General features: G+C 41.3%; 1 protein-coding gene across 1 annotated transcript in view; it reads right to left on the reverse strand.

Annotated features, from left to right (window-relative positions):
• LOC116826249 (macrophage mannose receptor 1-like) overlaps nucleotides 1–24,467 on the reverse strand; it is a 55,580-nt gene extending 31,113 nt beyond the window's left edge. Inside the window, 11 exon segments of the mRNA XM_075061941.1 lie at nucleotides 927–1,054; nucleotides 2,500–2,699; nucleotides 3,643–3,791; nucleotides 5,988–6,103; nucleotides 9,277–9,390; nucleotides 13,283–13,437; nucleotides 14,687–14,869; nucleotides 16,155–16,301; nucleotides 19,688–19,801; nucleotides 20,649–20,810; nucleotides 24,407–24,467. Coding sequence (XP_074918042.1) covers nucleotides 927–1,054; nucleotides 2,500–2,699; nucleotides 3,643–3,791; nucleotides 5,988–6,103; nucleotides 9,277–9,390; nucleotides 13,283–13,437; nucleotides 14,687–14,869; nucleotides 16,155–16,301; nucleotides 19,688–19,801; nucleotides 20,649–20,810; nucleotides 24,407–24,467 — 1,529 coding nt within the window.
• Nucleotides 24,468–27,585: the final 3,118 nt, after the last annotated feature.

The raw sequence follows: 27,585 nt of genomic DNA on the forward strand, positions 1-27,585 counted from the left end.
CAAATTAAAAAACAAATACATCCTACATATTATTATATATAAAACTAAAATGGACAAAGTGTCAAAAAGTATCTTTCCCACTCTTAAATCACTCTTAAATCTATTGGAAAAATAAGTTTATAGTACACCATCGCCTGGCAATTTAAACAACAAGAAAAAACAAACAAAACCACAATCTTGTATGTGCCAATGACAGCCTTTGATATGAATTCACTGGGAAACACCAGATGTTGAGACTTTGTATCATTCGTATAGAGTTACTTTTCAGAGTACAGCCACACTTAACGTGGCCTAGTTTTGAAAAAAGTTTCACAGCAACCTCAATTTTTGTGGACCCATTTTGGCATCTGCTCATGCTAGCAGTTAAAGGTCTAACTACCTGATTTGTGGGCGCAATCATGCAGTTAGATGCCCAATTTTAGCATTTACATTTGCAAAACAAAACAAAACAAAAAACAAAACCATCCTAACAACCACCATTAACTTTTCATAGTCAGGACATAAAGCTCTTCCAATTGTTAGTAAATTTGATATATTATCATAAATTAACTCTGCATCACTTTTAGAAGTCTCCAACCCACACACAGATTTGCACATCAAGTTCCTGAATTCTGAGATTCCTGTTACAGCCAAATTCCTGGGGTTTATTTTAAATACAATAATTAAAAAATAAGTGGGGTATAATGATAAAGATATAAGGAACAGATATTTACTTGAAATTAACCCTTTCAGGCATGGCTGTGCTCAGCATTGCAATGCATAACTCACCTAAAAGGCAAAGTCTTATTGTCAAAAGGGATTTAGGCACTTAGGAGCCTAAATTCCATTAACTATGCCTAAATCCCATTTGAAAGTGAGATTTAGGTTTCTAAACCCTTTCAGAATGTCATTAAAGTGAAAGAATAAATAATTTTGTAAATACTCACAAAACCATCTGCCATATTAAATGCTTTTCTTCTTTTCTATTGATAGTGATCAAGTGTCCTCCTATTTCTCTACAAAAATCTTCAGCTTCAAACCATGATTTCTTTTGGTTTCCTTCTCTCACAAAAATCTAATGAGGACATATTTCACAATAAGTTACTATATAACAATACCCTCCCTATGTAATAAAATCAAACAACATCCTGTGCAGCTACTTTCTCAGTAGTGGGATTTCATACAATCCAGCTAACCAAATCAAAAGAACACCCAGAAGGAAAATAACACCTGGAATATGGATTATAGAATGCCTAATGCTTAGCGTCCATTGTTTCACTTTGTTTGAGCAAAAGTACAGGGTAGGACTGAGAAGACCCATAGCTGTCACAATACACAGAGAGGGAAAAGGCTAGTTTGTACAATTTAATAGGAGCTCTGACCACTGAAACTGGTGAAGAAAAATAGAGTGATTATATCTAAATATCCAAGGGGTGTGAAAATCAGGAGATTACTGAGAAATGACTGGAGCAAAACCCAAAGTAATGGGCGCGAAAGGGAGATGTGGATGTAGGGCTCAGTCCTGCAAGGTGCTGAGCACTCTGGCCCTGACTTTAAGCACATGCTTAAGTGCTGTGCTGGATTGTGGGCCTGGAATGCTCAGCACCTTGCAGGACTGAGCCCATAATTAAGGTTATTTAAGTCTAGGGGAAGAGGTCTCAGCAGAAGGAAAGTATTTGATCTCATAAATGGTAATCCAAATAAGTAAATAAGAATCTGAGTATGATACATTGTAACAGAATTACATAGTCCCTGAGGAGTAAGAGCTTAACCTCAGCTTTGTTTACTCTTTATGCTTGCCCAGGTATAGAAGGGGAAGAGTGTAAATGAATGCTTGGGAGACAGAGATGGAAGAATGCCTCTGGGAAGCTTTGGCTAGGAAGTCACTGATTCACTTTTGCTTCTGTAAATTACTTTGCTTTCTTGTATATATTATCTTAATATAGTCTTTGTGAGGAATTTTATCTTTTAAGTAAATAGGGAAAGCACTTTTTAAATGTTAATATTCTATTTGCCTAGGTGCCACCAGATGCCAAACGTGAAACTGAGTTTGTTTGCTATCACAGTATGTGCTTTGTGCAAAAAGTTTGGAATTGTGCCAAGTTCCTATGTCTATTCATGGAAAATGTTATCTTAACACTGTTGCCAACCCTCATGATTTTATCGTGAGTTCCATACAGTTCGATTAGCTGAGAATCTCAGCTTTCATTTAAAAAGAGAAAAGTATGTTTCAAGCCCTCATAGTTGAGAGGAAAAGATTGAAAACAATGTAAAAAAGAATCCAATTTTTTTTTTAAAAAAAAAATCTCATGATTTTAAGCCAATATCATGATTTCGTGGAACCCCGACTCATAATTTTCCAATACTTGGTATTGACAATAGAGTTGTGAGATGGAATCTCTAAAAGGTGTGCATTTCGCTACACAATGCAGGTTAGGGAACAACTGAGAGCATATTTTAACTTTCAGTGCATGGGATGGACAGAGTGTAGTGAATGAGGCAGGAAAGTTTAGCACTTACTTTGAAGCATGAGCTAATAAAATTGCTTGAATCCCAGCCTTCAGGGCACACGGGGGCAAGAGTTGTTAGTGGAATCAGAGGATGCGTCACGCCCTCAGCCCACTGTTTGCAGAGAAATTTGGCTGTCTTCTCACAACTAAGAACATCCCATAATCCAGCTTCAATTCCAGTTCCCATGGCAACACAGCCTGATTTTCCTCCTTGATGAAAGAAATTTTAAAAACCTAATTGAAAATTACATATTTCTCTCAAAGAAATTAAACTTCTGTTTCCGTTCCTATTTGGGTTTGTTTTTCATAAGCCAAAGGATGGAAATTGTAATGCAGGTGCAAAGTCACTTGGGTCCAGATTTTTTAAGATATATAGGCATTGCTGTGCTCAGCATTGCAATGCATAACTCACCTAGAAGGCAAAGTCTTATTGTCAAAAGGGATTTAGCACTTAGGAGCCTAAATTCCATTAATTGTGCCTAAATCCCATTTGAAACTAAGATTTGGGCTTCTAATTGGTTAGGTGTTGCAACATTGAATGCAACAATGCCTACATACGTTTAAAAACCTGGGTCTTGGTTCCATGTGTCACAGGAATACACAGAACAGTAGCACAGGCACGTTAACAAATCCCATGAGCTCATCTCTGCCAAATGGTGAGAAAACTCACAAAAGGTGAACACTGATAGTCACTTTTTCCCACTCTAGTGTGACCATTTTTAATCTAATAATCTATATATTTGCCGTTATTTCATTTCTCGACTACGCACCCTATAGGTCTAATTTTTGGCCACTTATGTCTAGCGCTAATTTTCCCCAGTGTGATGAACTACGTCAACCATTAATGCTATGATAAAGTCCTGAAAACGCTGAGGCCCCTTCAGCCCCTGCTTAGCATTGTCTCTAGACCTTCAGAGCCCCTGCTTTCACAACTACACAAGATGGAGAGTAGCAGCCTGCTAATCTTAATGTGGCTAGCCTGCTCCTTACTCCTCCCTTATTCCCCTGCAAGAATACAGAAGAGGGCCTATGGCTGAAACCTGTCTAATCCACCAGAGGACGGAGAGTGGAAATTCATGGGAATTTCAATATCCAGTCTTAACACATACTAAAACCACAGACAGCGCATATCGCACAGCACTGCAGTGCATACCAGGCATTGCTGAATTCCAATGAGTGAAGAGAACTGTTTCACCATCGGTCCACTTGAAAGTCCGTTGTTTCTCTACATCTGAAAGACCGATCCAGAAATATTTTTCAGGCCTTAGCCCAATCAGACTAATCAGATAGGCTTGTTCATTTCTGTTAAGGAAAATAATGTTTCAAAACTAAGATTTAATCATGGCTTTTCTCTTTAATGAAATCATTCAGAACGGAAAACTTGATAAAAGAATTAAAAGATGATAAAATGGTTGGTTTAAATCTATTAATTTATACTTTGAACAAATTCAGCTGCTGACACCAGAAAGGAAGCATGATAATTATGGCCTATTAATAATTTGGAATGATTCCTTCTCCTCCTGCACAATATAAGACATTATACATTTGTCAGAGAGTTGGAAGGGAGAAAGCAGAGGCATATCCTAGTATGGTCATGATGGAGCGGCTGTCTATTAGTTCCTTATGTGTTGCATTTTGTTTTGTTGTTTAAATTTGGGGCTACCACTGCCTTAGGAAACAGACGGCCATATGCTGAGAGAGATTTCCCAACCTTTATCCTCTGATTTTTAATAAAGGAATGTGATGGGCTGGACTATGTCCAGAGGTCCTGCTTCAGAAAAGAGAAGAGGAGGAGCGCTCCAGGTGGCCTAGAACGGCTATAGGGGAAGCAGCCAATCCGAGGGGCTGATGGAGCACCGTATAAAAAGAGGAGCAGAGACAAAGCAGTCAGTTGCTGCCTGGAACTGGAAGAGAGAGAACCAGGTTTGTGGCCAGCTGAAAGAACAGCGGACCACAGACAGCTCAGTAAGGGCAGGGCTGAGCCCACGGAGGGCTGCTGAAGACCAGGGGAGCTAAGAAGGAACTCCTGGATGGCTGAGGGGACCAAGCGAGGACTGAGCCCAAAACCTAACTAGACCAAGCAAGGGTACCAAAATTGGCCCTGTTGATCTAGTTAAAGACTAAGCGGAGTCGGGGTGAGGTTGCTGCCGAAAAGGACATATCAATGGAGGGTACCTTGCTGGGCCATGTTGAACTGGTATAGAGGGCAAAGTCTCCAGGGAGGAAGCTGTGGTGGAAAGTAAACACTGTATACTCCAGAAGGGTTTGTTCGTGCTGTTCCACATATAGACAGTGTGTGAGATTTGGCCAGAGGGCTGAGTCACTGAAGACCCTCCAAAGAAACCACTGGCCAGGGGGGTTGCTTGTGAGAGGTGGGTGCCACCTCATTCCAAGAACTAAGAAACAGCAGGCTCACACCTGACCACAAGGGGGCACTCAGGAGACGTGGGTGCTGACTCTTTTACAAGGAACTATTACTAAAAAATATTTTCCCCCTGATATTTTTGCTCAAATATTTCACCTCAAGGTTATATAAACTAATTAAACTAATAGTTTAAAGAAAGATTTACAACTATTACAATCCGTCAATTAAAATTAAAATGATAAACCATTAAAAGTCATTCAAATCCATCAATTGTTAATTTAAATCATTAGAATTGTCAATTATGACACAACGTACAGCACGCAAGGTGTTCCACATTTTGGTCATTTGTCACACATTCTGATGGCTCATGTCACACACTGACAGTTTTGAATACTGAAAGACGTGTGCACTACATTTCCCTCACAAGTCAAATCTGGACCAAGAAGCATAGTTTACATATGCTTTGATTGAGCAGTGAGAAGAGATGACAGAAAGAAAACCTGGAAACAAATAAGAAAACATTATTTGAAAATCCTGAATAAGAGTAAGGAAGGATTTCTGAAATGATAGAGCATCCAAAGAAGTATGGAGATGCACAGAAGTAGATGCATGCATGAAAGCAACATGAAAGAATGGTCAAACCAAATTTAAACCACTGTATTCATCTCAATAAACCAAATCAAAATATAAACTTGAAAGTTAAAATCCAATCCCAGAAGTGTCTCTTCTTTCCAAATGAGGTCATAATAGAGCTGTAGGATACGGTTAATATCAGAAACAGAAGCAGAAACAGAACATCAAAAGTCAGAATAAGACCTGGAAGGAAAAAGAAGCAAATGAATAAATAATAAAGCCTTCCTATAACCAGGAAACGGAGAATAGCATAAAAGACTCCATTTAGCCCATGAGGAACCATCTCTGCAAATCTAATTTTACCTGGGAAGCACTCGGATAGTACCACAATAGAAACTATAGAAAACCTCAAGGCACACAGGCATTCATTTTTTCTGTATAGACCCTTTGTATTTGGCTCAGCACTAGAAAAGTTCTCGAGTATTTTAAAATTTAAAACCATCAACACTTTTTCCATCATTAGCACAAATTTAAAAGTAGAAAAAAAATATTTTTCATACCTGTCTTCCACAGTAGCTAGGTAACCATTGCTCCTTTCACATGTCTTATTTGCTTCTGAGAATGTTACAAATGTATGTCCAACCAAATAACAGTGTAAACCATGTCTTTTCCAGCCCTGTGACATACATGATGCAAACAGATGAGTTCTTGACAGATTAACATATTGATTCTGTTCTGCTCTTTCACATTTGATGAGCTCAGTTAAGAAAATAGAACAGATTGTGATCACCATACATAGGCAGGGCTGTTATTTAACAAAAGGAAGCTCCCTGCCTCCACAGAGATCAGTACTGTTGTTACTCAGGGGATGATGCTAGGAGGTCTGCCGGGACAGCTCACACCTGACCCATCTTTTCCTCCTCTTATGTTGGTATGATTTTCCTGGAGTGGAAGATTATCTTTCCTGATCAGAATGGCCTTACACTGATTTTCAGGCTTGGTTACACACACCCCAGAAGAACAAAACACTGAGGCCTGGTCTACACTACGCGTTTAAACCCTAATCCGACATGACAATACCGATTTCAGCGCTACTCCTCTTGTCGGGAAGGAGTACAGAAACTGGTTTAAAGAGCCCTTTATATCGATATTAAGGGCCTCATTATGTGGACGGGTGAAGGGTTAAATCGGTTTAACGCTGTTTGCCCAGCGTGGAGCTCTGATCAGCACGGGTGGCCATGCAGTCCCAAATCCAAAAAGAGCTCCAGCATGGACAGTACAGGAGTTACTGGATCTGATCGCTGTATGGGGAGACAAATCTGTTCTATCAAAGCTCCGTTACAGAAGACGAAATGCAAAAGCATTTGAAAAAAATCTCCAGGCTATGATACAGAGTCCACAGCACAGTGCTGTGTGATGAGCTTAATGGAAAGCCAAAGAATCAAATGGATGCTCATGGAGGGAAGGGGGACTGAGGACTCCAGCTATCCCACAGTCCCCGCAGTCTCCAAAAAGTATTTGCATTCTTGGCTGAGCTCCAATGCCTGTAGGGTCAAACACATTGTCCGGGGTGGTTCAGGTATATCTCGTCAATTTACCCCCCTCCCACCCCGTGAAAGAAAGGGAAAAAAATTGTTTTGACTTTTTTCAATGTCACCGTATGTCTACTGCATGCTGCTGGTAGACTGCGCACAATGTGCTGCGGCATGAACAGCAGCATCCCCTCCCTCCCTTCCCCTGGTGGCAGACGGTACAGTGAAAAGGACTGATAGCCATGTCTCGTCATCATCCATGAGTGCTCCTGGCTGGCCTCAGGTGAGGTCGGCCGAAGGCGCCTGGGTAAAATAGGAATGACTCCCGGTCATTCCGGCAGATGTACAGAACGGCTGGTAACCGTTCTTCATCATAGCAACTGGGGGCTGAGCTCCATCAGCCCCCCCCTTTCATGTCTAAAGAAAAGATTCTGTACTGCCTGGACTATCATAGCAGTGGGGTGCTGGCTCCTCTCCTCCCACAGTTTAATGTCCTGCCTGGACTATCATAGCAGCTGGAGGCTGCCTCCCCCTCATTTTATCTCACTAAAAACTCAGTGTTTCTTATTCCTGCATTCTTTATTACTTCATCACACAAATGGGGGACACTGCCACGGTAGCCCAGGAAGGGTTGGGGAGGAGGGAAGCAACGGTGGGGTTGTTGCAGGGGCACCCCTAGAATGTCATGCAGCTCATCATTTCTGCAGGATCTGACACGGAGCAGCTGTGCTCTCTGGTTCTCTGATACACTGGTTCTCTAGTACACTTGTCCCATATTCTAGGCAGGACTGACTCTTTTTAGATAAAACATAAACGAGGGAATGACCCGGGAGTCATTCCCATTTTTGTCTTTGGCAGCCCCCTGGCCAACCTCAGCGAAGGTCAGCCAGGAGCACCCATAACAGCAGCAGATGGTAAAGAACGACTGATAACCGTTATCTCATTGCCAATTTACAATGGCACAGCAGACGGTTATAGAACGACTGGTAACCGTCTCTGCTACCTTGCAAAGGCAAATGAATGCTGCTGTGTAGCACTGCAGTACCCTCTGTCAGCATCATCCAGTACACATACGTGACAGTGACAAAAGGCAAAATGGGCTCCATGGTTGCCATGCTATGGCGTCTGCCAGGGCAATCCAGGGAAAAAGGGCGCGAAATGATTGTCTGCCGTTGCTTTCACAGAGGAAGGAATGACTGACGACATTTACCCAGCATCACCCGCTACACTGTTTTTGCCTCATCATGCATTGGGATCTCAACCCCAGAATTCCAATGGGCGGGGAAGACTGCGGGAACTATGGGATAGCTACGGGATAGCTACCCACAATGCAACGCTCCAGAAATCGACGTTAGCCTCAGTACATGGACACACACTGCCAAATTACTGTGCTTTGTGTGGCCGCCTGCACTCGACTTTATACAATCTGTTTTACAAAACCTGTTTATGTAAAATAGGAATAATCTTGTAGTGCAGATGTACCCTGACTTTGCTCAGCTCAGAGGGAAATTATGTCTATGTAGCTCATGAATTGTGGCCTCTAAAACCCTGAAATACAAAAATGATTTAAATTATTCAAATATAACCAGAGCTACCAATATCTGACTATGCTGGCTCTTCAGAATTCAAAGAAGAACCTCTTGTGATCCAGCTTAGGCTTGTTCCTCCTGAGTCTACTACAGAGGCTTACCCCAAACCAGCATAGAGTAAACAAGTGGATTTCTGGGCAGATGAGACTTGCTAAGTTTGCTGACTAGGAACAACATCACCTGCTGGGGATGTTCAAAGTCCAGCCAGCCAGCCCACAAGTAAGGAATCTGAACCAGACAGTTGGGAAGGGAGATTCTTCTCTGCTTTGAATTGGTTTCCTTTTCTTATTAGTTGTTGATGCTAAAGACTATGAAGAGACAGAAAGGCCTGAGACAGACTTGAGACAGAAAGGCCCGTGGTGGGTGCTATGTTTGTTATTTCATTGGGTTAAGAGCCTTAAATAAACAGAGGATGTTGTGAAGACTTTTTGTTAACCAAAATGGTTTATGTATATCTATTACTGAGAAGGAAACTGGACTCCATTATAAAGAAGAGGGAGGAGATGGAAGCATTCAGATAAATGAAAAATGAATTCAGAGTAGATTTGCATCTGAAAAAAAATGAAAAAAACTGTACATACATGAGCAGCTTGCTAAGGGAAAAAAACACCAGGCTCCTTTAAAAGTAGTTACTAAACAGAGGGAAGAGACAAAGTACTTTAAAGAGCATGAAATCCAATAGGTTAAATGACCTTTATAGATCCCCATATAATCAATTTCACACTTACTCTCTGGCAGCCTGGATCGATGCTCCCCACTTCCCTGGGAGCTTGTGGTAAAGGTGTCCTTTTGCAGATATAACCAAGTTTCTTTTCACAAACATTAGCTGCCCAATATCCATCCTGAACATGATGGGAGAGAGAAAAGAATGTCCAGGAAGAAGGATGCATAATCTTTAGAAAACTGCTAACTTCCTTGCTCATGCTCATTTTTAATCTGTTGCATGAATTGGTTGATAAGTATAGATTGCATCAAAAAGTAATGTGCCAGATTCATCACAGTGTTACTCCAGTTCTACACTACTGTAACTCCAGTGAGAGGAGTAGAACTAGAGTAATGCAGGCTTGATCATGTTCCCATAAGTATGACGATGTCACACTTATGAGTAGGAGACTCGTTGAAAGCCAGTGAATTTTGTGAGGGAGAATGTGAAAAACACACTAAAATAAATCATGTCCCACAAAATGTTAATTAATTTTGATGTTAGACATTTCTCTTTAATTATTTATTATATTATTTTGTAATGAACTAGATGAACTTTCCTGTGGCATGTTTTGTAAAAAAGACCTAAGAGTTATCTGCCATTAGTTCTTTGCTGAGAAACAGTCAACATGAAATGATTTTTGTTTTTATTTATGGTGGTTTTGGGTGTCTTGTTACTTCCATTTATTTATTTTTAACAAATCTAGCTACGTTTCCATACTGCCCAGCATGAATGAGGAATCTGGGAGGACCAAGAAGTAGATGAAGCCATAGCTCCCTCCTCCCTCAGGAGAGCTAGTCAGGCTCAAGCAAGGAGAGTAAGCAGCAACCTGAGCAAGAGGGAAAGAGGAGAGGATTGAGGGCTGAGTTACAGTTCCTTCCCTGTGTGCATGTACATGCTGCCTTTTACACAGGCTGAACCTAGATGCTCAGTTTAGCCCTAAATGACATGCACAGTGTCGTACAATGAGTTAGGGTCAGAACCAGGATTAAAACGGAGATGCCCTGATCCATGCTTAATCCATTAGACCACAGTGCCCACTATGTAAACTACCTAATTTCTCTGTTCTTCAGTAGCTCTGTTCTTCCCCGCATTTAATGGTGGGAGAACACTGACATTTACCATTGAAGGAAACGAAAAATATCCTGGGCCAAGCTGGTAATGACACTTAAATTGCCTAATACTTCTCATTATAAGACCCTGCTTTCATTTGCTTATAATTTGCCAAATTTTAAGCATTTGAGATTAAATTTTCCCCAAAGCTGAACTTTTCTTTGGAAAGTTTCAACAAAAACAGTTCAGCCACGTTTCAGAAAAAGACATTGTTTTGCCCATGTTAAAAAAAATTATTATAATCATTTACTCCAAAAACTTCATGCTTTGGAGCAGCAGTGTTGCCAACCTGAGATGCTCAGTAATCACGAATGAGGCACTTAAAATTATGAAAGTGGCTTAAAAATCATGAGATTTTTTTAAAATAGTGAGTATTGGGCTCTTTTTATTGGCCTGTTGGTTTCATTATGGTTTAATGTCTTTGTGTTATCAAGCTTTTCTCTGAAACCAGGAGAGCTAGAATCATAGTATGTGTGTTGGGAGGAGGGAGTTAAACCAAAACTGCGATTTTAATATAATTTTTTAATCTCAGAAGCTGGAGCTGTAAGAAAAACACCAAATATAGCAAGATTTGTGATAAAAATCACAAGAATTGGTAACACTGGGGCAGGGACTTGTAATTTGGCAGGGGGATGCCCTGGTGTCAGGGTTGTGCCTTTTGCCATCCCCATGAAAGTCCACCAAATTTGGCCAGGTTATAAACGTCAGGAAACATCAGACTTGTTAAAATTTGGCAGTTATTTTCTGCAAAGTTCCCATTTGACTGGCCAGGCTCCTGCCAGGGGCTGCATGGAGTGAGTGGAATGGAGAGGGTGAGTAGTGGTATGGGACAGAGACAAGCTGTGTGCAAGGGATAGACAGGTTTTGGAGCACACAGGAGCAGAGACAGACTGCAAGAGGCAGAGATAGGTTATGAGGGTACATGCTAGGGCAGGGGTTCTTACAACAAATTTTTTGGTGGCCTCAGAATCAGGCCACCAACTCTTGCTGGTGGCTGCTCTGACAATTTTTCCTAAAATACTTATATTAATTTTAGGAAAAACAAATAAATATGTACATATACATGTCCAAATCATTGTAATTTAGGTATTTATTTATTTGCAGGCTCAATAATAAAAATAATGTACAGTTGTCTCTATTCCTTACTGGACCTAAACAGAATAGAAACACAAATAAGGTGCTTTGAATGTTCTTGTCTTTTTCCTTGTTTCTTTGTTTGTTTCTTTAAAAAAAAAAGACTTGCTAGCTATAAGTAAGTATGATGTGAAAAGTGATATTTTTTGTTTGTTAATATCACTTTTCACAGCAGACCTACTCGGCCCTGGCAAGCTCAGAGACAAATTAAGCCCCGGATGGGTACAGAGGCAGTGGGATCATGGGTGATGGGGCACTGTGGAAGGCAGCAGGGACCAGAAGTGATGATGGGAGTGAGCCTGGGCCAGAGCCCACCGTCACACAGCCAGGGAACAGAGCCCAAAGCCCTGTGGCTGGAGCCTGCCACTTGCCACCCTAGTGCTGAAGCCCAACCATACCGCCCCCAGGAAGGTAGGGAACTGACTATCTGTCTGCTCCTGCAGCTTGTATCTCCTCAGAGGGGGGTGGAGTGCAACCACTGCTGGTGGCGCCTGGGGAGGGGTCACTGTTTTCCCCTCTCCCCCTCACCCCCATATCATTGCCCAGGAAACTGTGGCCACAAGAATAGCCCCTGGTGGCTGCATACAGTCATGGTGGCCACATTTGAGAAACACTGTGCTCGGGACAGGGGTAAAAGGTTGGTAGAGGGGAAGGAGGTAGAGGAAATTAGGGTTTGTAACTATGAGAGAACACTCCCTTCTAGAACTCTCCAGGAATCCAGAGTTTCAACATCCCTCTGCTGTCAGCAACAAATATGTGTCTCATACCCGTCCTCTGGCTTGTCCACATAGAGGACAACAGCCTGCTACTACTACCAGTTACTTGGTAAGCTCAACGGATTGAGACCCGGGCTCTAGAACTAGAGGTTCCAATCCTGCTCATGACCCATTTGTGGGGAGAGGGAGGGTGAATAATATTCCACATCATAAAATGTATGTCTTTTCAGTGTTTGGCTTTTTAAAACCTAGGACATTGTACACAAAAAAGCAAAGCAAAACAAACAAAAAACCTCACGTTAAAAGGTATTTACAGTTGTAAAAGCAGTCAGTCAGAAGTAATATAGGATTTAAGATGTCCACAGCCTTAAGAAGGTATATATATATCTTAGGTTTACAGATAGGGAAACAAACTCAGAAGCTGAGTCACTTCCCTGAAGTATGGTCTAGTGGATTAGAAAACTGAGTATGCAACAGCCACTTATAATAACAACAAATAAATCACTGTGAGTCACTAAAACCAAAGGCACCACTTGCTGCTATGACCATAATAACAAAACAATTTTGGAATTTCTGGGAGGAGTTTTTAGGAGATATGAAATGCTAAAAGACATTAGGAAATATTACTCCTTCACTTTTGATCTCAGACATCTTATAAATGACCTGTCTGATTAGTCAGGCTGAGATCTGGCACGTAAAATTTCAAGTGGTTTCATGTGTTTTTGGTAAGGTTATGGAGAAGAGAGGTATGTGAATGTTTCAGAATCAGGCTTATAATGAATGTCATTTTAAGCCTGAACTATGTATTGATTAGCATCAATAAAAGGCATAAATTCTTAACAGTGAGAGTAAATTAACTCTTGGAACAATTTACCCAGGGTCATGGTGAATTCTCCAGCAGTCACGTTTTTAAATCAATATTCAATATTTTTCTAAAAGAGCTGCTCTAGAATTATTTAGGGAAAGTTCTATGGCTTGTGTTATACAGGAGGTCAGACTAGATGATCACAGCTGTCCTTTCTGGCTTTCAAATCTACAGATCTATGAAAAATAATTGGATTATTTTACCTGTCCCTTCATAACAACACAATCTTCTTGTCTCTTTACATAACTGGGTTGATCGCGTAACCATTTAATATATGTCACAGGAGTCCCATCACTCCATTCAAAATACATTTGAATCTTAAGGGCATTCAGTCCAATCCACAGCTCTTCTGTTGGCTCTAACATAAAAGCAGTTGGTGTGTTAATGATGTTTTTACTGGTAACAGAGTACATTTCCGTGTCTGGAATGAGATTTCAGTCATGGATGTTGGGATATAGCACTAAGAGTTATGGTAAGTCTTTCTCCTTCAGCAAAAAATGCAGGTTGCTCCTTCACATCCCTCTCTGCTGTGAGGGGTAAGCTGGCCTACATTTTAACATGGCTAAGTCTTCGACTCACTCAAAAAATCTTGCCTTTAGTAAAGAGACATACGCTCTTTGCAAATGGCAGAGGAGGGATACAAACAATTTTTGACAATCTTTTGATAACTTAAAACAATAAAATAAAGACAGGAATATGCTGGTTTGTGCCTGGTTCTGTCTTCTGTCAGTAGTGGCCTTAGGGGTACTGGGATTGAGCAATAGCATCCCTCTTAACAACAGAGGGCTGCCATTGACAGGAAAACTGCAGAACCAGATCAGCTATCCTACAATTCAGCGCTGGTTGTGGTGATTGGCCTAGCACATATTTGATGAAGTTTTATGTACCCTGTTCACCTTTTTGACTTCTCTTCATAAAAAAATACATTTTCCCAAATGTTGACAGCCCAAAAACTCTTTGGAGACACTTCAGCATGACTGTCTCCTGCAGGCCATGAAACAAACAGGAGGAGGAACTTGGTGGTTTCTTAGAGAAAGAGGAAGCTGAAATAACTTATGCTGACACCAACCACAATAGCCCATATTTTGTTTGTACAAAGTAGCAGAGTTGTTTTTTCCTAACTGTTCTTCACTAGGGCCCCAATGCAACAAAGTATTTAAGCACACGCTCAACTTTAAGCATGAGTAGTTCCGTCAATTTTAATGGGACTCCTCCAGTGCTTAAAGTTAAGCACATGCTCAAATGTTGGCTTGAGGCCGAGCTGAGAAGACCTTCGTCACTGCAGAACTCATCAGGCTCCAGTGCATGGGACTGGGGTTGGAGGCACAAGAGTCACCCCCGTTATGTACTAAGGAAGCAGGTTGGCACACACAAGCTGGGGTTCAGGGGCTATAGAATTTTTCCTTTCCTACTGTACAAGTTTTTTAATACTTAGATTTTTACTTCATAAGTAAACAAAAATATTCTTCTGTGTTTATGTAAAAAACACCCATTAAGTCTGATCTATTCTTTGGCTATAAATGTCAGCAGTAGTGTTCAAAATAAAAACCAGCTAATTGTTCATTATAAATACTGCAGACAAAACAGTTGCCTGTAGAAATACTTACGGTAGCCAAGTTGAGAAACAATAAAGCTGTTCTCTGCAATATTATGCATACTCGCCAAATTTCCATCTTGGTTCTTACATGAAGTCAAAGCTTCTTTCCATACCTTGGGCTCTCTGTGAATCATGTAACAGTGACCTGAGTATGGCAGCCAACCATCTGGGCATTTAATAGGCCCCAAGGGATCTAAAATAAAAATAAAAATGTTTTAGAGCAATGTAAAAAGGAACAACATAAATGAGACTGGCAGTATTTTCTGTTATTGTGCATAAAATACAGGAGATCTAGCTGAATATAGGTGAAATTTGAGGTCAGAAATTCAAGAACATTCTAGTAAGAATTGAAATATGACTAATTTTAAATATGTTAAATGTGAATATAAATAAAATGTGTTTCTTTATCATTTAAACATCTAAATATCATAAAATACTCACACTTGGACAGAGTTACCCAGACTTGTCATACAGGGCAGCTCCCTAGAAATTTCAGGTATTGACACTCATGGTCTAAATCTCTAGTAACTGCTTATCAGTAACAGAAATAATTTTGAAAACTATTGCAACTAATTGTCTGATCTTTAAATTGTCACCTTTTTACACTGGGCCACTTAGGTGACTAAATACAGGTTTCAGACCCTAATTTTTGCTCCCCTTTTTAAAAAATCTTGACCTGTTTCTTTTTCATGTTATTATTGTCTGTTAAAAAATTCTGAAATAAAATCTCTCTCTAATTTAATAAGTTTGTCACTGAGCATTTACAGCAGCTTTTAAAGCATCCCTGGGAAACAGCCTGTTGAAGATCGTTTCTAGGTATAGCATGTGACTGCTACTAACTTGTCATTTCTATGCTTTAGGTCAAAGGCAGCCTGCAGTCTAAATGTAGTCCAAGGAAATGTAAAATGTAGCCCATGGCTGCTTTTTAATACAGAGATGTGGATAATGAAAACTAGTGCTCCTGCTGTCCTGCTCAGATGGACATGAAGCGTTACATGCTGTAGTCATCACAGACTGACTCTTTGCATTAAAGGTTAGGGTGGCTGTGGTGTGTGCCTGTTATGCAATTAGGGACATGAAATTACAATTATGGTTTATGCAAATTCGATCCTGGGCTCCTGTCAAATTGCCAATATGGCTTTTAGTTATGTAAAATTGAGCCACCTGCTTTAGATGAATGGAATAATGGAATTCTTTCCAGAGTGGTTAATATAGGATAAGGGTAGAATAACGGCCTTTTGTACCAAGCAGTATAGAAAATTGTGTGTCCCCACCTGCTTGTGCACAAAGGCATGCACATACACACACGGGTGTTTTTAAAGTATTATTCTTGGCTAAAAAAATAACTTCTACTGCAATTTCATGGTGATCAAAATGCATCTCCTTTTTATCTCCTTTTGCACATCTTTGCAGGCTGCAGTTTCTACCAAAAACAAAACAAAACAACAAATCACCTTATATTAAATTGACACACTTACCTAAAGGCATATTGAGAGACTCTAAAGTGGAGTTTCCTCTTTTACAAATGTAGCCACGTTTCTGATTACATGCCTGGTTTTCCCATTTAGAAGCTCTTCTGGGATTCAGCATGGCACAGAGTTTACCAGGAGCTGGAACGGGGCTTCCTTTGACAAACATATAAAACAGAATCTCCATGTAATCACTGCAAAAAATCATGTCACCAATTGAAGGAACAATTTTTTGGTGATCTTTCTTGACTTTATGATTGTTAAATTGACTAGATGTAGAGTGCTATCTGCTGCACAGATGAATCAAACTGAAAAAAGTTAATAGATTCTGAGGCCAGAAGGGTACCTTGGGATCATCTAGCCTGACCTCCTGTATAACACGGCCACAGAACTTCCCCAAAATAATTCCTAGAGCAGAGCTTGTAGAAAAACAGCCAATCCTGATTTTAAAAATTTCAGTGATGGAGAATCTATCATCACTCTTGGTAAACTGTTCCAATAGTTAATTTTTCTCATTATTAAACATTTACTCCTTATTTCCAGTCTGAATTTGTCTGGCTTCAACTTCCAGCCACGGGATTGTGTTGTACCTTTCTCTGCTAGACTGAAGAGCTCATTATTAAATGTTTGTTCCCCAGGTAGATACATACAGACAGTCATCCCATAGCTTTCTCTTAGGTAAGCTAAACAGAGTGAGTTCCTTGAATCTATCATTATAAGGCATATTTTCTAATCCTTTAATCATTCTCACGGATCTTTTCTGAACCCCATCCTATTTATCAACATCATTTTTGAATTGCAGGTACCAGGACTGGACACAGTATTCCTGCAAAATTCAAAGGTAAAATATAAAATAGCCTCTGTTCCAAGTCAAGATTCCCATTTATTCATTATAGAGGTGGGGTCGCCCCCAAGTATCGTGTCCAGCTTTTTGTAGAAATGGCAGGTTGTGGGGGCAGTACCAGAGCAGTGGTTTGCCTCCCACACTTTGTGGTAGGCATTCCGCAGCTCCTTCACTTTAACCTTGCACTGCAGTGCGTCCTGGTCATGGCACCTTTCTCTCATGACCCTTGATATCTGCCCATAGGTATCATAATTCCTACAGTTGGAGCACAGCTGGGACTAGACATCTTCCTTCCCCACCCCTAAACACTAATGAGGTCTAGCACCTCACCATTGTTCCATACTGGGGATCGCCTGGCACATGGAGGCATGGTCACCCGTAAAGATGTGCTGAGAGCACTCCACGTCTTGATAAGCAAACAGGAAGGAGAATTTCAAAATTCCCAGAGAGTTTGAAGGGCAGGTCTGACGGTTGGTCACCTGAAGGCAGGGCAGCAGAATTCAAAATGATGACCAGAGTGGCTAGCACAGGCATTGTGGGACACTTCTGGAGGCCGATCAGAGCACATTAACAGACCAGGGTGTCCACGCTGGCACTGCGGCACTCCAGCTGTGGAGCAACAAGCTTTATGCTTTTCATGGAGGTGGCTTACCAGATAATGAGGTTAGTTCAATCAGGGAGGATGAGGTCCTCTTCTAGCAGTTGAGGTGTGAAAACCAAGGGAGGAGAAACTGGTTTTGTAGTTGGCAAGCCATTCACAGTCTCTGTTTAATCCTGAGCTGATGGTGTCAATTTGCAGATGAACTGAAGCTCAGCAGTTTCTCTTTTAAGTCTGGTCCTAGAAAGTTTTTTGCGGAGAGTGGATGGCCACTCTTGAAGTCTGCTATTAGAGTGTGGCCAGGGAGGTTGAAGCGTTCTCCTACAGGTTTTTGTGTATTGCCATTACGCAATATACGATTTGATGTCCATTTACAAAAACCCTCAGTAGTTCTCATTATCTCTAGCTTGCTTTGCTTATATATACCTGCCCCTGGAAATTTCCACTACATGCATCTGACGAAGTGGGGTATTCACCCACGAAAGCTCATGCTCCAAAACGTCTGTTAGTCTAAGAGGTGCCACAGGAGTCTACGTACCGTCTGCTGCTGTCCTCGCGGTGCCCGGTTGGCTCTATTGAGGGTCGGGTCGGCAGCGCATGGCACAAAACAATGGGAATGACTCCCCAGGTCATTCTCTTTTTTAAGTTTTGTCTAATGGAGAGTCAGTCCTGCCTAGAATATCAGGCAAGCCTACTAAAGAACCAGAGAGGCAAACAGCCTCTCTGGGTCAGAGCCCCAGACATCCTGCAGAAATGATGAGCTGCATGCCATTCTAGGGGGTGCCCCTGCAACAATCCCACCCATTGCTTCCCTCCTCCCCCACCCCTCCTGGGCTACTGTGGCAGTTATCCCCATTTGTGTGATGAAGTAATAAAGAATGCATGAATAAGAAACAACACTGACTTTATTGCCTCTGCAAGCAAAGATCAAAGGTCGGGGGGATGGGAAGGCAGCCTCCAGCTGCTATGATATTCCAGGCAGGAGTGAATCTCCATTAGACAAAGCTTAAAGAAGAGAATGACCTGGAGTCATTCACATTTTTGCCCAGGCGTCCCCGGCTGACCTCACTGAGGCCAGCTAAGAGCACTCATGGGATGACAATGATGGATATCAGTCATACTGTACAGTCTGCCACCAGGAAGGGAAGGGAAGGGAAAGGGATGCTGCTGTGTAGCGCTGCAGCACCGCGTCTGCCAGCAGCATCCAGTAGACATACGGTGACATTGAAAAAAGGTGAGAAATGATTTTTTTCCTTTTGCTTTCATGGATGGGGGGGAGTGACGACATATACCCTGAACCACCTGCGACAATGTTTTTGACCTTTCAGGCTTTGGGAGCTCAGCCAAGAATTCAAATGTTTTTTGGAGAGTGCGGGAACTGCGGGATAGCTACAGTCATCAGTTGCCCCTCCATTTGATTATTTGGCTTTCTGGTACACTTGTCTCAGCTCCTTAGTTTCATGCAGCACTATGTTGACTCCCTGTTCTGGCCTCTGTCTATCATGGCCTTGGAGATTTTTTCAAATGTTTTGGCATTTTGTCTATTGGAACAGAGCTCTGATAGAACAGATTCATGTCCCCATACAGAGATCAGATTCAATAACTCCCATACAGTCCATGCTGGAGCTCTTTTTTGATTCTAGAACTGCATGGTCACCTGTGCTGATCGGTGCTCCACGCTGGGCAAACAGGAAATGAAATTAAAAAGTTCGCGGGGCTTTTCCTGTTTACCTGGCCAGTGCGTCTGAGTTTAGACTGCTGTCCAGAACGGACACAATGGTGCACTATGGGATAGCTCCTGGAGGCCAATACTGTCGAATGGCAGCCACACTAACCCTAATTCAAAATGGCAATACTGATTGGAGCACTACTCCCCTCGTCGGGGAGGAGTACAGATATCAATATTAAGAGCCCTTTATATCGAAATAAAGGGCTTCGTTGGGTGAATGGGTGCAGGGTTAATTCGGTTTAACGTTGCTAGATTCGAGACAAACTCATAGTGTAGACCAGGCCCTAGTGTAAATCAGTGACTTCAGAGGAGCTATACCACTTTACACCAGCAGAAGATCTATTTTGATTATTATAAACAGATTTACCTACCTGGAGCCCAGTTTAAATATCTGAGCGGACTGCTACCAATCCACTGCCATCCACTGTTAAAATTCAAACTATTAAGTCCAATCCAGAGAGCAGAATCCATATTTTTAGTTATCTCTAAATTATAAAAGAAATTAAATGAAACTTTGAATCAAAAGAAGTAAAACTAAAAATAGGAAATTTACATTTCTGAGACAGAGCAAATCAACAAAAATATCGCTTTTCCAATTAGTAAAATATATAGATGAAAATAGGAACACAATATACATGTGAGCATATATGTGTAAAGGTTACAGAGATTTCTGTAGGAAATTAAAGGAATAAATGAACTTTTCATTTCAGCACAAACATAGCACATGAAAGATTCATTAGCTCTCTTCTGGTCCTGTTCCAAACTGGTGTTTATGAAGCTTCCTTCATGACTTTTATAAAGGAGCTTAAATCATTAACTCTACTGGCATTATTGGAAGTTGATGCATGTAAAGTCCACCCATATTAGCATGAGACTAACTACCATCATGTATTCTCTTGGAGTTAAAATAATCACTAAAGATTACAGGAAACATATAATCTATGGATCAGATTATGGCTACTCCTGAACAGTGGTGGGAGGAAGCAGAGATGTGGAGACAATCTTGGCACCAGGACTTGCTTCTTGTTTTTCATGGAATGCAAGATAGGACCAACTATAATGGCCAATGTCACTATGCTCCCCGAAAGGGGAATGGCCAGTCTTCCTGTATTGCAGGCTAGTGGGTGGGGGGATGTGTTTTATCCTTTTAAAGGGTGGCATATATGCTGCTGCCTCACTGAAAAGGTTTCTCAGACCACTGAGATATATTTAGAATTGACACAAAAACAGAAATATCACTGTGGGTGAAACCCTGGTCCCACTGACATCAATGTGAGTTTTTCCATTAACTTCAATGCAGCTTTTTCACCCTTGATTACTTTGTTACTTTACCTCTCAGGTATGTTTGCTCCTGTATCTCTGTGATGCTTAATAATTCTGCATTCTGTTGCTGGCAGCTTTTCGTTGCTTGGTGCCATGTTAGAACTGATTGGGAGTTTATCTGGTAATGGAAACCTGTCAAAGAATCTGTAGTCCAAAATCTTTCAGTGTCACCTGGAAAGGGAAGAAAGATATGCAATATTAATTATGATTGGCCCAAATAGACTCTGTTATGCAGTCTGTGCTTCTATGGAATGCAAAATCTGTCAGAGTCCATCAATGTATGGTATTAATTGCAAAATACCATCAATTCTAAAGCAACAACAACGTTAAAATCAAACCAGGAGTTGAATTCTATTAGTACAATTCTATTTTGTATAGTCTTCTAAACTTCTGAATTTTTTTTGCAGGGAGGGGGCAGAGCTGGGATGGGAGGGTATTTTAAATGTGGTTTTGCGCACAAAATCCAAGATAGCCTTAAACATAGGTGAAAGGGGAAGGGTGGGCATTCAGATGAACTGTCACTCATGCTCACCCATGCCCACGGACAATTGCCTCTGACAGCAGAGGAATGGTGAGCTTCAGGGATCATGAGTTCCATTTCAGGCTCTGAAAGTGTCAAGGTATTTTTCCCCCAGTTTGAACTTTAGTGTCCAAAAGTGGGGACCTGCATAGACACTTCTAAGCTTAATTCCTAGCTTAGATCTGATAACGCTGCCACCAGCCAAAATATAGTGTTTGGCACACTTTGTGTTCCCCAAAAACCTTTCCTGGGGAACCCAACACCCAAACCCCTTGGGTCTTAAAACAAGGAGAAATAAACCATTACCCCCTTCCTTTCCCCCTCCCGACTTCCCCGCCCTGGTTCCCTGAGAGGCCACACTGATCCAAAACTCCTTGGATCTTAAAACAGAGAGGAAATAACTTCCCCCTCCTTTCCTCCCACAAATCCCTGGTGAGTTCACTCCCATTCCCCTTGTCTTAAACAAGGAAAAAATCAATCAGGTTCTTAAAAAGAAAGCTTTATTAAAAAAGAAAAGTAAAAATTATCTCTGTAAAATTAGGATGGAAAATGTTTACAGGGTATTCAGCTCATATAGACTAGAGGGATTCCCCACCTAGCTGATATTCCAAGTTAAGCAACAGAGGTAAACTCCTTCCAGCAAAAATACACATTTCAAGTTAAGAAAACAAACATTAAGACTAATCCGCCTTTCTAGCTAGTACTTTACTATTTTGAAACATGAGACACTGATTCAGAAAGATTGGAGAAAGCCTGGTTGCACGTCTGGCCCCTCTTCACCCAGAGCGAACAGACGAAAACAAAATAAAACAGCACAAACAAAGACTTTCCTCCACCAAGATTTGAAAGTATCTTGTCCCCCCATTGGTCCTCTGGTCAGGTGTCAGCCAGGTTCACTGAGCTTCTTAACCCTTTACAGGTACAAGACACATTAACCCTTAACCATCTGTTTATGACAGAAGGTGAGAGTGCTCTAAATGGCACAGACTCCTTTGTCCCCAGTCTTGAACCCTCAACCTGCCCCAGTCCTTGTACTGACTCCCAGTCCCAACCCATTCTCCTTGTCTAGTCTCCACTCCTCAGGCTACTGGTCCCAGTCCCAATTTCCTTGCTGTACAAGTCCTAGTCTCTCACTCCAGACTCCCTCTACCAGTTTCTCCCAGTCCACATCTCCCCCATCATGCTCCAAGTCTCTCTGCCTAGCTATGCCCAATTCCCTCCACCACTCTCTGATGTGTCCCCCATTTCTCTCCAGGCTCCAGTCACCTATCTCCCTGGCCATGCTCTCTGTCCCCACTGGCTCCCAGTGCCAGTCTCCTTCTCCAGACTCCTTGTTCTCTCCTCCCTTGGCTTCTTGTCCCAGTCGGTTTGCCCAGCCAATCCCAGTTATCCCCCATGCAGCCTGGCTCCTCATTAAATCTGTATTCCCTCCCTGCACCTCCTCCCACCTCCAACTGGTTCCAGTTGCCAGTTTCCTTGCCCTGTCAGTCCCACTCTCCCCTGGCTCCTCATTCAATTTCAGTTCACCATCCACTCTCTCTCTCTCCACCCATTTCCTTCCCCGGCTCCCAGGCCTAGCCTCACCCAGCCAATCCCACACCTCCATCTATGCACTGGTCTTCCCCCACAGTCACTCTGTGTGGATGGTGCATGTGCAGTCTGGTCACATGTATGAACTGTGAGACGATGTTATGCTATGGGAATGGTACATGAGCAGTCTGATCAGCTGTCAGAGCTGAGAGAGGATGGAACATGCTCAGCTGGATGCTGGGGACGGCTCATGCAGTTTAGTCAACACTAGTAGCTGAGAGAAGCTCAGATATGCTCTGTGAAGACAGAATCTTCAGATACTAGTTACTAAAATATACGTCGTCTCCACGGAATTTGTGCCAACTGTGATTTTCCAAAGGCTTATAACTTGACCAAATTCAGACAAATTTCCACAGGAATGGCATAAGCTAGATCCCAGACACAAAGAGTAGCCCCTGCCACTTATACAGTCTCTTCTCCAAAGCCATAGTCATCAGAATTTAATATTGAAAAACAACTTTATTTTCCCTAACTGCATTCTCAGAAGTGGCTGAACCAAAAAAATTCAGCCCGAGGAAGATATCCATGAATAATTTCATCCCAAACAATTAAAGTTTGGCAAAGTGATAAGCAACTAAAAGGATGGTCTTATAATGGAGAGTGTTGGGCAATCTTAATAATAGGTCAGCCTAACAGCTCAGCCTACAATATGACTTAAGATTTCATATCTAACTAGTGATTTTTGCACACTTGCCCCAATCCAGCCCCTGAAAGTGTTTAAAGTTGGGCACTCAAAACACAGAGGCACACAAAATCATGTCACTTTTAAAAATGTGGGGTCTTTCTATCTATGTGCATGCACACACACACTTTATATGTTTGGGTATGTCTGCACTGCAGTCAAGGAAGTGATGGCAGCTCAGGCAGGCATTCTTGTGTTAGATTAAAGCTAACTAGCACAGCTAAAAATAGAGGAATGGGCTTCAGCTCAGGCTGTACAAACTTGCCTGAAACCCTAGGCATGTACTCGTGTTGCTAGTCTGCACTGAAGCCTGAGCGGCCACATCTTCGCTGCTATTTTTACTAGTACTAGCTACAGTAAAGTTAGAATGGGTATGCCGACCTGAGCTGAATTCACACCTCTGATTGCAGTGTAGATTACCCTTTATCATCTACATCCATTCCTTCATCCATCATGTAAACACACTGACCAGATCAGAAATGAGACTCCAGCCTAATGTGGGGGGAAGCAATTTCCTGATCTTGTAGTCTCTTCCTCAAAGAGGGTAGAGATCTGGATAATGTTGCCATGAAGAAATGGCTCCACAAAGCAACCGGCCTAGGGGTGATCACTGCACAAGGGGTGTCATTGCAAGGGAAGGCAGAGAAAGCTAATTACACCTTCTTCTCCCATTGCACACCCAAGCTGAGCCATCAATAAGCTGGCCACAACCATTTGCAAGTCATGACATCCAGAATTAAAGTTTCTGTCCTGTCTCTCCCTCTATACCTTTTTCTGATATCCTGCTAGGCCCTGTGCCTTCCCGTCCATCCTATGTGAATCTGAGGCGGGTCCCACACATCACAGCTATAAGGTTAATAACAAAGAAAGAGTAGCCAGACTCTACATGAAAGAGTATCAAAATGCCCAAGGAAAAGCATGAGGTAAAGATCTTTAATATCCAATTTTTACAGTGGACACACAATGGAGACTTACCCAGCAGCTGCAAAGTACTGTGAATGAGAGAGAGGAAAACAAGCAATGTGGAGAATGTCATGGCAAGTGTTTCATTCCTTTCTTCCTTTCCACTAAGTGATGAATGGTAATTAGTTGCTGTCAACAAAATCCTCCTGTAAGGAGCCGGCTGGTAGGTCCTACTATGTTTCACAGGGCTGACAGATCAGGGGAAAGCTCTGGGCTCTAAATAAGGAACTATTCTGTCACATGTGGCATTTTGAAACAGCAGGAATTAACAGAGCAAACTTTGCTTTTGTAAGTGAATCGCTCTTTACTGAGGGCAAAGTCTCTTTCCATAGAAATGCAGGTGATAAACAAAGTGGTTACAATTCAGTGCAGTTTCCTGGGACAATATTGGGTCAGTTGTTGGGTTTCCAGGCCAATGAAATTGCTAAAAGATATTAGGGAGCTAACAGTGTCAAGCCTGCAGCAGAACACAGATAAAAGCTCAGCCGCTACATTTAAACTGTACACCTCAGACAGATAGTGAGACAACACTTCCAGTATTCCAGTAACATTGGTAGCAGCTCACATTTCCACCTGTTTGGAAGGTAAGGAATTAACTTTAGAGCATTATTCAGTTAAAATCTCCCGGCAGGACAAGCAGAATTTTAATTCTGAAAACAAAGATTGCTGAATTAGGATTGCCAGATGTGCCAGCCTCAGCATACCCATTTGGCCAAAAGGTATCTCAGAAACAGTGCATTTCAAAGGTAATTTCTAGCTTTCCTGTGCAGGGACTAGACAACTGTCATACAACACTTCCAAGGGCCTTCTTCAAGAAAGGTCATGACATTTATCTAAATACCTGCAGTGAGAATATTCAACAGTTCTGTACATTATATTGTTGAACTAGTGAATATTACCACCGCATTTCCTGGTGGTAGAAGTAGAAGGGGTGAGGCTGACTGTACAGGACAATCCCGCTCCCATAGTACATCTCTTGTCTACACAATGCAATTTACTGACATGGCATTTCCAGTAGAAGCATATTAAACTAAATCGGAAAAAGGAACCATTCTAGAATCAGCATCCACCTGTGGTGTTATATAATGATACTAGCATAGCTATGTCAGTTAATTTCTCCATCTACACAAATCCCATCAGTTTCTTTCCTTTCACTGAAGCTAAGAGAAGTTGGAACATTAAATTATAAAACGTATGAGGTGAAATAACCACCTCAAGCACAATCATATATTTATTCAGAATCTGAAGGGAAGCTGTGACAGCAGGAAAACTCATCAATCTCTGCTACTATTACAATGGAGATGCCTACATACAAGAATTAGTCAACCCACCTGATTTGGCTACACAGCAGAAAACTCAAAGAGAAAGCAGATCCTTAAGCAAGTCTGCAAGACCAAAATAAAAAAGAGGAATTGAATGAATTGCAGAATAATAAAATTCTATAGAAGCTTAATATACAGATAGTAGGAAATTAATGACAAAGCCAGCAGAATTTTCCCTTTTGAAATTATGACAAAATAGCTAACAGTAATGAAAAGCAAAGCAAATATAATCCTTCCCTTCAACATATCAGCAGCATTCTCGAGAGTATCTGTTTTGTCCAAGATTTTTCATGTTCTGGAGAGAACAAATACTTTTTTTTTTTTTTTGGCTTCAATCAGTACTTTTGTATTTATTAAGATGGAGGCTCATGGAATTGTAGCATGACAGCATCCCCAAAACCATATGGTGGTTTTGTTTTTTTTTTAAATCAAACATTGTCACTGATATTAATTAGTACTACTTAATATTTACATTGTGGCAACACCTACAGGCTTTAATCAGGTTAAGCCTCACTGTGCAAGGAACTTACACATACACAGAAGTGACAGTCCCTGCCCCCCCAAATTTCCAATCACCAAGCTTTATAATATCCTCCAGACATAGCTAATGAAAAGAGAACTTTTGCTCAGCTACATGGGTGTACATATCGTAAGAATATCATTTTGGTATATTGTAGCATAGCAAATATTAGAATATTTTGTGATTCTAATTATATCACATGTGGGAATACTTTTTAAATATATATTCCAAGCGTGCGCAAGGCATTTCTATTCTACTGAATGGCTACACCACTGAAAAGGAATATGCGTTGTAGAGTTTTATTGATGGTTCTCTCTCTACTCATTGCTACACACCCCAGACTCTGAGTAATGTTCAGTGGTATAAACTAAAGAAAGTAACATAGACTACAAAGTGAATGTGTAATTTTATGCAAAGACTAGTTTGGCTCATGGACACCCTGAAAATGTTCCTGCAAGAAATATATACAATCCTGAATCTTGCCATTTAAGACATTTTAAAACTGAAGAGGAAGTTGTAATGTTTTTCTCATTTTTTAATGATAATTAGTCCCATTTGAAATCATGTAAACCATTTAAACCACTAGTTCCCTAAAACGGCTTGTAAAGTAGAATACTAACTCTTCCTATCTGAATAAATTGCTTTGTATCTGCTACCATCACAGCAGCATCCTGCGGTACCAGTCCCCAACCACTCAGACATGCATTAGCCCCAAGACACACATCATCAGCAAGATTATCCTATTTACTTCCTTGGACTGATGCAAGTCCCGCCAGATCATCTACCAGCTCAACGAGACTTTACTGGTTGCATATTTGTTGACTGTGTCACTTTCTAATGGCACCACAGTAACACTAGGACGAAATTCTTGTATGACATAGGTAAGCTGGTAATTGTTGATTTTAATGTTAGGTGACTGATTGAAGGAAATAAATTACATTACTATTAGTAGTAGAATTATTAAAAATTTATATTATGTAACATCTAAATGCCACAACCAGGCTGGGCTCTATTATGCTAGATAAGACATAGCAGGTAGATGAGACAGCCAGAGTGAGGTGAAAGAACAGGGTAAAAAAATAAACACAGTAATAGGATGTGCACAATTCCTTGGTCGGTCATGTCATGATCATAGCTCTCCATCTGCCTAGCCACATTTGGCTCCTGTGTACCAGGAAAGGGAATTGTTATGAGGGCAGGAGACTCCATGCCAAAAGGATGCCAGTTCCCTGCCCTAATTTTAAAGGATTTGCTAACCTTGCTTAACTGACAGTTTTGAATTAGCTCAAACATTAAAGAACGACCAGTCTATTCTATATGTGTTCTTATACTGCCCCCTTCGCTGTAGT

This window comes from Chelonoidis abingdonii, chromosome 2 (assembly GCF_003597395.2).
Source record: "Chelonoidis abingdonii isolate Lonesome George chromosome 2, CheloAbing_2.0, whole genome shotgun sequence".
Taxonomy (NCBI): Eukaryota; Metazoa; Chordata; order Testudines; family Testudinidae; genus Chelonoidis; species Chelonoidis abingdonii.